Source organism: Onychomys torridus, chromosome 8, assembly GCF_903995425.1.
Source record: "Onychomys torridus chromosome 8, mOncTor1.1, whole genome shotgun sequence".
Taxonomy (NCBI): Eukaryota; Metazoa; Chordata; class Mammalia; order Rodentia; family Cricetidae; genus Onychomys; species Onychomys torridus.
This window is the reverse complement of record NC_050450.1, coordinates 85667976-85680697: the sequence shown is the minus strand read 5'-3', so window position 1 is coordinate 85680697 and position 12722 is coordinate 85667976. Positions and strand designations below refer to the sequence as shown.

The 12722-nt window shown below is 54.7% G+C and overlaps 1 protein-coding gene across 22 annotated transcripts in view; it reads left to right on the top strand.

Moving 5' to 3' along the window:
* Nucleotides 1–12458, top strand: part of Srcin1 (SRC kinase signaling inhibitor 1) — an 83436-nt gene extending 70978 nt beyond the window's left edge. For 13 of the 22 annotated variants that reach the window (XM_036197379.1, XM_036197377.1, XM_036197374.1 and 10 more), the window contains 3 exons: nt 257–409; nt 985–1107; nt 3153–4498. In XM_036197379.1, coding sequence (XP_036053272.1) covers nt 257–409; nt 985–1107; nt 3153–4316 — 1440 coding nt within the window. In that variant the 3' untranslated portion in view covers nt 4317–4498. The other 9 variants (XM_036197386.1, XM_036197391.1, XM_036197388.1 and 6 more) reach the window with 7 other exon arrangements.
* Nucleotides 12459–12722: the final 264 nt, after the last annotated feature.

Below are 12722 nucleotides of genomic sequence, written 5' to 3'. Positions count from 1 at the left end.
GGGGTTTAGGGGTGCTTTAAGCTTGAGATGACCTCTGAGAGGATGGCAGTCAGCTGGTGCAACCCAACTTGACTTCTAGCTTGGAATTTAGGGCCGGGTGTTGTTCTAATCCCACAGAAGGATCTGGCAGGGTCAGGGGTGGGTCTTCCTGGCAGGGAACTGGTGGAGCTAGGGTTGGTGGGGCCTGGGTGGGGGGGTGAGTCCCTGATGGAGGGAGGGAAGGACTTAGGCCTGATAAGACACCCGGGCTTCACAGAAGGCCGAGTCTGAGGAGCTGGAGGTCCAGAAGCCCCAGGTGAAGCTACGCCGGGCTGTGTCTGAGGTGGCCCGCCCTGCCTCCACACCACCCATCATGGCCTCTGCCATCAAGGATGAAGATGATGAGGAGCGCATCATCGCTGAGCTGGAGGTGGGTCAGGCATGACTGAACAAGGCCTCAGCCAGGCCATGTTCCCTGCCAAGCCTTCCTCAGGGCTGGGCAGCAGGCTCTGGGCAGGCAGGAGAGTGCTAACCCTAGGACTCATTCTTCTAAGCTTCCATTTCTTCTCCACTGTGAAATGGAAGGAGACAATCTAAAGTTCCTCCTGGTAGGTTTGAGTTTTCATTATAATCTCTCAGCTCCTCCAAGGACCCAAAGATCCACTATAATCTGGAAGCCCCAGACCTGCGTATTCTGAGCATACTGAGACCCTACCCAAGCAATCTTGAGGATAGCTCCAAAACCCTCATGCCTCAGTATTCTGGGACCAGAATCTTGGAGACCCTCATGCTAAAGGGTCTAGCATTATTACAAGACGTAGCTTATAGGGGGGAGAAACTTGAGAGACTGCCCAGTGGGTCAGTGACCATGGTGAGGTGCCAAGGGTGACACTGGGGCCCATGCCATCCTGGGCCACTCTCCACAGGTGCCTCGGTACTCAGCCAGCACCTGGGTCCTCACTGGAGCCCCATCCTCCAAACCTGCCCCTGCCTTCTGCTCCCCAGGTGTTTGAAAGAAGTTCAGTATCTTCCCTTCCCCCTACGCCCCGTCGCCAGCCGATCCCCACCTTGCTGTCCCCCCAGGACCTGGGGTCCCCTGGGGGCTCAGCTCTGGGCTCCCCATGGAAGGTAACAGGCCTCCCGGGCCTCCCCCCGCCTCTCACGGCTCTCTCTGCCTGTTCCTCCACAGCTCCCTTTTCCGCCCTCTCACGCTAACCCGCTAACACGCCATCCACGCCAGCCCCTCTGCCACTGCCCCAGCTTCACGCCTGTGGACTCAGTCTCCTGCACATGCCAAGGGCAGCGCACAACTGCACAACTTGTCCCTTCCTGAGCCTTCCTGGGGGGGGGGGGGCGGTGTCTTCCTTGGAGACTGCAGCTTGGGTGTCTGGTGTGACCCTTAAGTTCGCTTCCAGACCTGATTCGCTCTGGCTCTTGGGTGTTTTGTTCCCATGTATAGCCTGAGTTTAGGCTGGGTCCAAAGCCTGTGAGTTGTCTTGGGCCAAGATTGGAATTTGGATCTTGTTCAGGAAATGACTTAGAGTCCAACTGGATCTGACCTTGACCTGAGACCTTGCCTGGTCCCTCCCTTATGCCCTGCTCTGCTGCTCTTGCCAGGAAGGCGCTCTGCTTCTCCCACTGAAATCTATGCCTTGCACTGGGCTGCTCAGGACAGACCAGGGGGATGGCTTCCCTAAGCCTCTCCCTGCCCCATGGCCATTCCTGCCGCCTTGGTCACGGAGCTTGCAATGAGAGAAGCGGGCCTCGGCCTTCCTTGGCTGTTTCTTTTTCAGCATTGGGAAGTTCTTCCTTCTTCTAACCCCGCCTTTCTGCTCTTCTGCTGTATTTACTTCCTCTCGGGATTGTTGGGGGTGGGCCTGCTGCAGTCCAGGGGACTGTCCTTGAGGAGGGGGGTGGAGAAAGGTGGGGGAGCTCTCCCTCTGCCCAGCCAGGTTGGGTAAGAGGACCTCTGTCCTCAACTTCCCATATGCACACACACCCCTCCCCTTCCTTGTGTGGTTTTTCCCAGCCCACAGTGGGGTCTATGATGGCAGCCACCTGCGCTGTGGCCTGGCTTGAGGCCTGGTGGCCTTTGGTTTTCTGGCAGGGGTGCAGACAGGCATTGGAAGGTGGACAGTCCACTCCAGCCATCCTCAGGGGCTGAGCAGTGTGAGAAGGCCACTTCCTGACTGGTTTTGTCCTCAGCACCCAGCTCTGCCCCTTTCTGGTTCTGGGGCTCAGTCATGAGGGGACCCAGCAGGCAAGCCCCCTTCCCTGGCTGCCTCTCTGCATCCTGAGGCGCTGTCAGGCAGAGGAGCCTGGCGAGCTAGGGGCCCCTCTCTGCCTTCCCTGTGTGCACCCTACTTCCAGGTAAGCAGTGGTGGGGCTGGGTGGGTTGCCTTGGGAGGTGTAGGAGGGGTCTCCTCATAGCTTGTTTAGTGCAAAGAGCGCTGGACTTGAACCTAGGCTATCTGGGTCCAGATCCAGGCTCTCCCACTAGCTAGCTGAGGGTTGGACAAGATATGAGTGGTAATGCTCCTGACCTGTGAATTGGGGACAAGGAAAGTGACAGACATCTAGTGGGTTGCAGAACGCATTGAAGATAAGCCATAGTTTCTGACATGGGCTGATGCTTACAGTTAGAGCAGAATTCACTGAGCTTCACAGGGTCCCTGAGTCTAGTCCTGAGCCGTAGCCAAGGTGCTCACACAGAAACAGGTGCCTAACTGCAGCATTGCCCAGTGTGTGAGACCGAGGAACTGGCCATGGCCAGACTCCTCCCTTTATAGCCGAGTTCACCGAGGAAGGCCTCCCAGGTGTGAGTCCAGAGCCCAGGAGGAGGAAGATGGCCCCTCCTGAGGTAGAGGCCAGCATCTACTCTCTGTTATTTGGCTCACTTCAGCCAGTAGCTTATGTTTGCTCAAATGATGCCAGTGTCCTCATGGACTCGTTTACTTTGCTGAACACCCCGTGTTACTGTCTCATTGTGCATGGGATGAAGCCTGAGACTTACTCCCAAGTTTACCTGGGTGATGGAAAAGGAACACACCCCCATGCTTCTGCAGCTGGCGTTGATACTGGGATCAGGAGACCTCAGATGGAAAGACACCAGTACTCTAGGCTCAGGATTTAGTCTTCAGGGATCACAGTGCTTCTCATTTTCTGTCCCCCAGGCTGCCTCAGGTCCCAGGGTCCTCTGTATCCCTCAGATCATCTTGACAGAATGCACTTCCAGCTCTCCCTCTCTGTCAGAGACCAGCTTAGAGGAACTGGGTCCCAGGACAGTCCCCACACCGAGACCTCGGACCCTGGCTGGCAGGGGAAGGGCTTGGAATGACCCACAGGCCTTGCCAGGACCAGCTGCTGAAGTACTCTGGCCCAGGAGCAGCTCTCTATCTAGAAATAAAACAGCAGTTCTCCAGAGCCCACACAATGCAGAAGCTGGAGTTCTCTGTCCTTGGGGACCATCTCCAGATGAAACTCAGAAGCCTTTTACTGCTGAGAGCCACTCAGAGGAGACCCCTCAAAGATCTGAATGTGATACTCAAGCTTGTAACAGAGCTCAGCAGGCCATCATCAGCTCAGGCAGCACAGTACAGGATGCGACCCCGCTGCGGATGGACAGCCTGGAGGAGACGCTCCAGGAGCTAGAAGCCACCCTGAGCGAGATGGGCGCCAACACTATCAAGTGTCCGGGCAGCCCCCAGCCCCCACCCCCACGCCCCCAGGTGGCTGCCTCCCTCTTCTCCCCTGCTGCCTTCCTTCTCCAGTCTCTGGGCCTGCGGAGTGGAGAGAGTGGGACCACAGGAGCTCTGCCCACCTCCCTCATCCCCACTGTCTTTGTTTCAGCCTCCCACCCTCTGGGAGCCTGTTTCCAGGCCAGGGCCTATGGGCAGAGCCAGGGGCGGCCGGGAAGCCGGCCCACCCAGGACTCAGCTCTGCTGCTTGGGCGTGAACCAGGTGGGCTCTGTCCCTGCCTGCTCTCTGTAAGCCAGAGAATAAAGCTTTCTCCTCTTCTCCACCCCTTCTCCCCGTCCTGCCTCCGAGTCTTTCTGTCAGCTGTTTTATTGCTCGCCTGTTACATGACGGAGGGGGGGGGGGGGGTATGTTTCACCTTTTGCCTTCCGCTCTGGAGGTGGTGTGGACCTGGGGATATTCTCTTCTTCGAGACCCCAATTCCACTCTGTCTCCTGGACCAGGATGGTGTCCTTGGCTTGGCGTTGAGTGGTCCTGGGGCCTTTCGTGTATTAAGTAGCTTCCTAGGAGGGTACCCGCTGCCCCTGGGCCACTCAGGAACGTCACAAATGAGCTCTCACTCCGGACAAGGCCTAGCCTGATCATCTTCTGCAGGGAGGCCTTGAACCTGGCCTCAGAGGGACTTGAGTCTTGGATGCTTATGTGGAAGAGGGGAAGGGGCCTCCAGGCCTCCAAGGGCCTCCCTGCAGAGGTCCTAACCCCAGAGACTCCACCCAGCACTAGAGTGCCACGCAGAACTGTCCCACCCCAGCCCTGTTTCTCTTTCCACAGAGTGGTGGCGGCAGCGTGCCACCCATGAAGGTGGTGACTCCAGGAGCGTCTCGGCTGAAGGCGGCGACCCAGGGCCCAGCAGGCAGCCCAGACAAAGGCAAACACAGCAAGCAGAGGTCGGAGTATGTGAGGATCCAGGCCCAGCAGCAGGTGAGGGTGGGATATGGGGCACCCCAGACCCCTGGAGGGTCGTACGCCAAGCCTCTGCTATATGCCACTGTTCCAGTGATGGTTTCAGTCACTGTGGGTCCCTCCCCCATGATGCCCCGACCTCCATCTTGTTCCTCCATCCAGCCCCAGTGCTTTGGATCTGGTTTAGACAGAAGTCCCTGAATTCACAGCCAGTTTCCTGCTCAAAGACAGAGGAGCCTCGCTCCCGGCCTGTGCAGTGCCTGCCCTGGGCAGTTTCACCTCCCTCCTCAGTGGTTGGGTCCTTTCTAAAGCCAACCTGTCCCACAGCCATCTTACCCTCCTGCCCACCTTTGCTCCTGTGCATGGCTGCCACCTGCTCTGCCCTCTCATTCTCTCTCAGCTCAGGAAGAAGCTGCTTTGGCACCTGCTTTTCAGTCACAGGTGGGTGGGCTCAGCTGACTTTGTAAGGCAGATGAGGTGTGGTAGGAATCCTGCAACAATGCCTTTGGGTCCCCTTTGAAGGTTTGGAGTGGACGGACTTTACCCATGGTACTTGTGGCCCTGGAGCCTGCCTGTGTGGTCTGCCTGGTCAGAAAGTAGAGGAGGGCCCCGGATGTAGCTGTTGAGAACCCTTCAGTGCGCACTTGCTCAGTTCAGTACCTCTCCTGAGTGGCTTCTATGTGCCAGGCCCATTTGAGGTCCGAGGCAGGCCTTGCTCTGTCCGGATGGAGACCCTAAGCTCAGAAGTGGAAGTTTAGGGACGGCCAAGGCTGGCTATGTAGTTCAGCTTACAGCAGGAGTGAAACTTTCCAGCCTGCACAGCAATGGCATTAGAGCCAAGACTGACCTAGCTACCTTAAAACCCTTCCCACCGCGGGCCCCAGATAGCCCCGGCACACACAGCCTTGTCTACTTGCTGGCTCCTGGGAAGACAAGCAGTCAGTCTTCCCCCAGCCTTTCTTGACCAGACCCCACTTTCTCATGAGCCCCAGGCCATCTGGTGAGCCCCATCTTCTCAGTTCTTTTTTTTGGTTTTTCGAGACAGGGTTTCCCTGTGTAGCTTTGCGCCTTTCCTGGAACTCACTTGGTAGCCCAGGCTGGCCTTGAACTCACAGAGATCCGCCTGGCTCTGCCTCCCGAGTGCTGGGATTAAAGGCGTGCGCCACCACCGCCCGGCTCTCAGTTATTTTCTGCTACTACAGTGGGTACCTCTTGTCTTGTCTGTGGTAGTGGGGTCCCTCATTTATGCCCAGAAAAAGAGCTGGTAGCTGTGGACGTTTTCTTGTGCTGGTCGCATGCAGTGTCTGTTTTTATAGCAGTCTGAGGTAGGACCTTACCTCAGTTGTTGAGGTGAAGAGACAGACTGGATGAAAATCCACGCCATTGGACAGGCCTCCACCATGTACACGCCTGCTTCTAGCCAGTCAGTACCCACCACTACAGTTCCACATCGTCAGCCCCACCCTGTGTTCTAGCTCTCCTGAAGCCCCGCCCTGCTACCTGTTGTCCTGTGGGTCAGCTTTGGACATTCTGGGCCTCACCCTCCACAGCCTTCCTACCTCTCCCCAGGGTGTGGCCAGGCCTGCAAGGGCCATACAGGCAGGCTCTCTGCTCTCTCTCCCTACCTACCTCTGGATCATGTGGCTGTCTAGACATCCCCCATATCTATGCCTGGCTTGGTACTCCCCACCCACAGCTCGCCCATCAGCCCTCCCTGGTTCCTTTATGAACCTCAAAAGCTTGGTTGAAGGTTTGAGCTGGAGAGTGCATCTCCTTGTATGCCCTTGGCCCAAGGATGGTCTTCTCTGGAGGAAAAGGAGAAGGTTGTCCTCTTGGACCAACCGTGCAGCCTTGGGAGGGATGCATATGGCGCTATGAGGAAGAAGGGCTACCCACCTAGCCAGACAGATCAGCCAAATCAACCCTGACAATCAGTAAGGCCACAGATGTCACACCCAGGCCACTGTCACACACCTGGCACCTTTCTCTTCCTACTTCACCCTGCCACTGTGGTGGGCTCCTCCCTTCCCCTCCCCCATCACCCCCCCCTCCCACCTCCCCACCCCGCCACCCCGCTCTGTCGGTGTCTCCAGCTCCTCCATTGTCTGGACATGACAGCCCTTCCAACCTGTGGCTTCTCCAGCTGTAGTCCCCTCAGAACCACCACCCAGCCCCCAAAACCCACAGCTGCTGGGTGCCACTGGTCCCTTCCTGCCCCTCCCCACCCAAGGGCAGGCCTCTTTCCCACCCTGCTGCCCTTGGCCAGCTACTCCTGCCCCCTGTGCTGTGCCAGGGTCTGTCTTTTCAAAACATAGTCTCTTTCTGACAAAGCCGTACATGTTTCTTAGGAGATTTGTTAAAGAAGGAAAACAGTAAAGTAGCAGATATGGGAAGGTTGGGCTCAGCGGAGGATCGCCTGCCTGCTAGGGATGAGGCCCCAGGTTTGATCCCCCAGGACTGTAGAAAAAAAACAAAACAAAACGGAAAACCAAACCAGGCGGTGTCACCACCTAAATTCATGTCTTCTAAGGTCATCTGTGGCTACTGTCAACTCTCATCAATTTTCTAAGACCTGTGAGGACTTTCTAAAGTGCAGATTTAACCATAGCTCACCACATAGCAGTTTTAAATCTGCGCCCTCAAACCCCAGACTGAATCCCTTCACTGCTGCCCTGGGCCGTTCACCGGCTGCTCAGTTCACACTGCTGGTCCTCCGTTAGGCTCTGCTCCGGTGTGCACACATGCTCCGGCCACCTCAGTGAGTGACAAGGTCTCACTCAGTTTCCCAGGCAGACCTTGACCTGTGGATTCTGCCTCAGCATCCTGAGTAGGTCGGATGACAGGCCTGCGGCACCAAGCCTGCCCTCGGAACTCTCATGCTGATGAATGAAGAGAATTGGAAGTGGTGAGGAGCAGGGACGCAGGTGCAGAAAGGAAATTCCAAGAGGGCTGGGCATGGCAGTGGACAAGATAAGGCACCGCTGTGCGTCGGATCTAAGGTGGGTGGGGTGGGAACTGCATTCCCAGAGCTGAGGAATCCGGCCAGAGCTTGGTGTCCATGCGAAGCCATAGATAACCTCTTTTAGGCCAGCTACTTACTCTGTCTCTTAATGCCTCACACGAGGGAACCCCCAGAGTACTGAGGGAGCAGAGAGACCAGGGACTAGTACTAACTGGAGCTATGAGCACCCTAGGGGGAGAGAGTTGGGATAACAGCTCAGAGTTCGGTTCCTGGTAGTCCCTGGGTAGCACAAAAATGGCCTGGCTAAGGCAGCCAGCGGGGTGTGTGGCTCCAGCTTGAACCAGTGAGACTTGAACTATAGGAGACTCGGAGTCAGAGCATGGAGGGACAGGTGTCCTGCAGTAGCATGAGTACCTGGTGCAGTGTGATCTCGCTTTGTAGACCAGGCTGACCTCGAACTCACAAAGATCCTCTTGGCTCTGCCTCCTGAGTGCTGGGATTAAAGGCGTGCACCACCACCGCTTGGTGTTCTGCTACTTTTAACAAAATCAAGACCCATGGGGTGGAGGGAGGGGCTGGAGAGATGGCTCAGTGGTTAAGGGCAATCACTACTCTCACTGAGGACCCATATTCAATTCCCAGTGCCCACAGAGTGGTGCACAACCATCTGTAGCTCCAATCACAGAGGATCTGGTACCCCATGGGTACATCTATGGGCATCAGGCGTAGATGTGGTGCACAAACATACATGCAGGCAAAACATACATACACATAAAATAAAAATAATAAATCTTAAAAAAAAAACACAGAGGACCATTGGCAGGGGACATGGACATACAGAAAACTTCAGAGAAACCTAGGGAACTCTGGACGGCATAGAGTTGCAAGCCTGTTCCCTTTGCCTTAGTGGATCATGGATGGAGTAATAGCCATTGTATCCCTAGGTGGAAGCAGGCTCGTAAGAATTACCCATAAACGTGTGGATACAGCCAGGTGTGGTGGCGCATGCCTTTAATCTCAGCACTTGGAAGGCAGAGGCAAACGGATCTCTTGAGTTCTAGGCCAGCCTGGTCTACAGAGCCTCTGCCTCTTGAGTGCTGGGATTAAAGGTGTGTGGTACCACCACCAGGCTTAATTTTTTATTAATGTGCACAGTTGTGAGTTAGAGTCAGTTTGTATGCACCTGTGTACCACATATGTGCAGGAACCCATAGATGCCAGAAAAGGGCGTTAAACCCCTCAATCTAGAGTTACAGGTGGCTGTGAGCTGCCATGTGGGTGCTGGGAGCTGCACCCAGGTCCTCTGCAAGAGCAGTAAGCACTGTTAACCACTGAGCTGCCTCTCCAGCCTCTGAGCTATATAACTTTAAGGGGAGGGACACTAGGGCAGAAGTGGGGGCGGGGTCAGAACTGAACCCAAGCAATTGGCAGAGAGGACTTAGGTGCCTGATTTAAGTTTGTTCTGAGGCCCGGGTACTGGAGCCAGGAGGTCTGGGTCACACCGGGCCCATGGCAATGGACCAAAAATGCCGTGGGGTAGGACCCTGACTGATGACGAGGGCCTTGGTAGAGGGTACACTACTGAATCCACAACTTGCTTTGACTCTCCTGAAAGGGAAGCCTTGGCTACCAGCTGAAGCTTGGTAAACCCTAAATAAACCACTGGTGGGCCACTCACACACCTGCCAAAGAGGAGGACACAGTTACCAGCGATGTGGCAGCCTCCCGGTGTCCTGAAGGCTGCGGTAAGCAGGGCTTGCTTGAGATGGTAGTGTTCCACTCTAGAGAACTTGAGAGAGCCCTCTATCAGCTGGGTGGCCCCACAGGTCCTTAGGAAAGGACAAGCCCAGTGTTGACTTAGGAACCTCAGCCAGGTCATGGAGTGTGCCTCTCACTTTTTCTTCATAGTGACTTTTGTTGGTTGGTTTGGTTTGTTGATACAGGGTCTCACCATGTAGCTCAGACTCTCACCTTAGCCTGATTTGTTTTGTTTTCTTGAGATGGGGTTTCTTTGTGTAGCCTTGGCTGTCTTGGAACTAGCTCTGTAAACCAAGGTGGCCTCGAACTCACAGAGATCCGCCTGCTTCTGCTCCTGAGTGCTGGGATTAAAGGCATGCACTGCTGCTGCTACTATCCAGCTTTTTTTTTTTTTAACCAAGGCCTTTCAGTTACCACACTGGTAGAACTCCAGGTGAGTCATTGGATTTAGTTACAGGAACAGTCCGGTCTGTGTCACCCTCCCCCAATAGTGACACCTGCTTACAATGCACATTCCCACCCCAAAGTAGAGATGGTTTCGGAAAGGGTACCAGGAACCTGCATTTGTGATGCATACCATGGATTGTCCATTGGAGGTGATGCAGGTGGTTCTTAAACCATACTTTGGAGACCATGACCAGCCTGGCGGCCAATATAGAAGTGAGGAGTGTGTATGTGTGTGTGTGTGTGTGTGTGTGTGTGTGTGTGTGTGTGTGTGTGTGCGCAGCAGCTTCTGCCCTTAGGAGCACTCAGAGCTGGGGGACATGACCAGAGAGGACTACAGTGGGGATTCTGGGCTGGGAGGGACGCTAGTGGTGGAGGGATGCCTCCTCTGAGTTTCCAGGTGGGGCTAGCTCACTCCTGCTCACACCAGGGGCCTTCTGGTGAGCACTGGCCTCCCACCGAGGCCAGAAGCCCGACCTTTCCTGCTGGGCTGAGCTACTGACCCCCATCTGCCCGGCTTCGGATGCACCCCTGTTGCTGCTAACTTTGTACTTCTTCTCCCCCCTTACCCACCCTCCCACCCCTTGTCCCCTCTGCCTGTCCTGGGCTGGGTCTCTTCTCTCTTCTGCCTTTCCTCTCAGTAACCATGGACTGAAACCACCCCCACTCTGGTTTCCAGGCCTTTGATCAACCCCATGCTTCCCCTCGCCCTTCTTTCTGCCTCCCCCCCCCCCCAGACACTTCCCCACCCTGTCCTCCTAGTTGAGAGGACTGCTCTCTCCAGATGCCCCTCCGGTTTCTCGCTTTTGCAGTTAATTTTCTCTCGGACTCATGGAATTTTCCCATTTTCCAACACTTCAGCCGGGAGCCAGCATGGAGGCTCGCCTTTGCTCTCTCTGACCCCTGACCCTGTTTTTGTTCCAGGCCGCTAAACCATCTAAAGAGATGAGTGGGTCCAATGAGACCTCGAGCCCAGTCTCAGAAAAGCCCTCTGGTTCCAGAACCTCCATCCCTGTATTGACTTCCTTTGGGGCAAGGAATTCTTCCATCTCCTTCTAGAAGCCCCTCCCGCCACCATCCCGCCTGCCCTCCCTCACTCCCATCATTCCCCACTTCCTCTCATGCCCACTCTGCCCTCCCCACTCACACCTGAAGGGTTTGGGGGCCATGGCCCTTGGCTCTCTCATCTCCTCTTGGTGTTTTTGGTTTTTTTAAGTGATTCTCTCTTAATTACCTTTTTCCCCTCCTTTTTTAAGAGCAAAAGAGAAAACTAAAAACCAAACACACCAACTTCCCTTGACTTCCTGTTCCCTAATGGCTCCTGCTCCGCCCACTTCCTGTCATCTTCTCCCACTCTGCTCTTTCTCCCTCTTTCTCCCAAATCCATCCAAAGTTCCCACCTCCCCTAACTTCCCAAGAACACTTGGAACACACTCTGAGCCACGGAGACTTGCAGCGGAGAGAGATCCCCCTCCTGTTACTGGGTTCCTTCCTGGAGGAACAGATGGACATGGACTGACCCAGCGTCAGGCTGGACAATGGACAAGAGGGACCCTGACCTTGGAGACACCCCACTGCCTGCCCAGCCTTCGAAGAGACAGAACTCTGCTGCCGGTCTGCAGTTTCCTCTCGAACCAGGGTGGGCCTGTAAGCAGGCCTGCTGGATGGGATCCCCAGAGAAGAGGCCAAGGCTGAGTGTGGGGGAGGGGGGCAGGGGGGGACACAGACACTAGGTGCCAGGGGAGGAGCCGGCTCACTGTTGCTCAGTGTCTGGCTGGTGCTAGCAAAGGACAGAAGGAGGCCCCCTGTTCTGGAGGGGTGCTCCTGTGGACAGCCTGCCCCCGGGGCTCTGCCTTGGGAGAGGGCAGCCCTGAGCAGGGCACTTGGTACTTTTACTTTCCTAATTTAGCACTTTAAATGCCATTAACTTATTTTATGGGGTGGGGTGGGCAAGATGGAAGGGCCTAGAAACATGTTTGGAGGGTGGGAAGGGCCTGGTCGTGAGGGACAGAGGGAGAAAGGGGTGGATGCAGTACTCTGACCCTTAACTTGGGGCAACTTGACCTTTAGCCAGCCTTTATGATTTGAGGGTTTTCAGGGAAGGGGTGAGATGTGATTTGTCTATGGGGATCTGGTGACCACTGTGAGGTGTTTGAGGATCCCCAGGGCAGAACCACCAGCTAGTACTCCAGTCTGTGGGGAGCTTGCAGCAGGAGTCCTGAACAGGACAGACTGGCTTTTGAGTGGGCCCTGGAGGCAATGGGAGAGACTGGCTTGGTCCTGGCCTGGTCCCCAGCAGGCACAGAGGGGCCAGAGCAAGAAAGAAGGCGATATGGGAGGGCTAGAAGGCCGGCGGGGGCTCCATCTGGAGCACAACGTAGAGGAAGCACAGAGATGTGGTCTTGGGACGAGTCCCCAGTAAGCACAGAAAGGAACCATTGAAGGGACAGAACCCAGGGCCCCGGAGCCTGGCTGGGGAGGCCAGTGGCAGCTGTTGAGTTTAGGGAGGGAGGGAAAACTGGGTTGTGTGGTTTTTTTTTTTCTTTTTTTTAATTTCTGTTTTGTTGGTTCATCCTTGTTTTCTAGCTTTGGGTCATTTTTTGTACCAAGGCAAGCAAGCCTTTTTGAAAAATAACAAAAGAAGAAGAAAAAAAAATCCCTCCCAGAAAAAAAAACAAAAAACAAAAAAAAAACACCCCCAAAAAAACTACAAAAAACTTAAAAAAAAAAAAAACAAAAAAGAAAACAAAAAAAAAAACCCTAGAAAATAGGGGAGAAAAAAAAGGACCTCACAATGATGCAATTACTTTTAATTGCAAGCAACTCTTTACATTTAAGTGAAGTGTCTTAACATTTTATATTGTTTTAAAAATATATTTACATATTATATATATATAATATACGTAATATAAATATATAT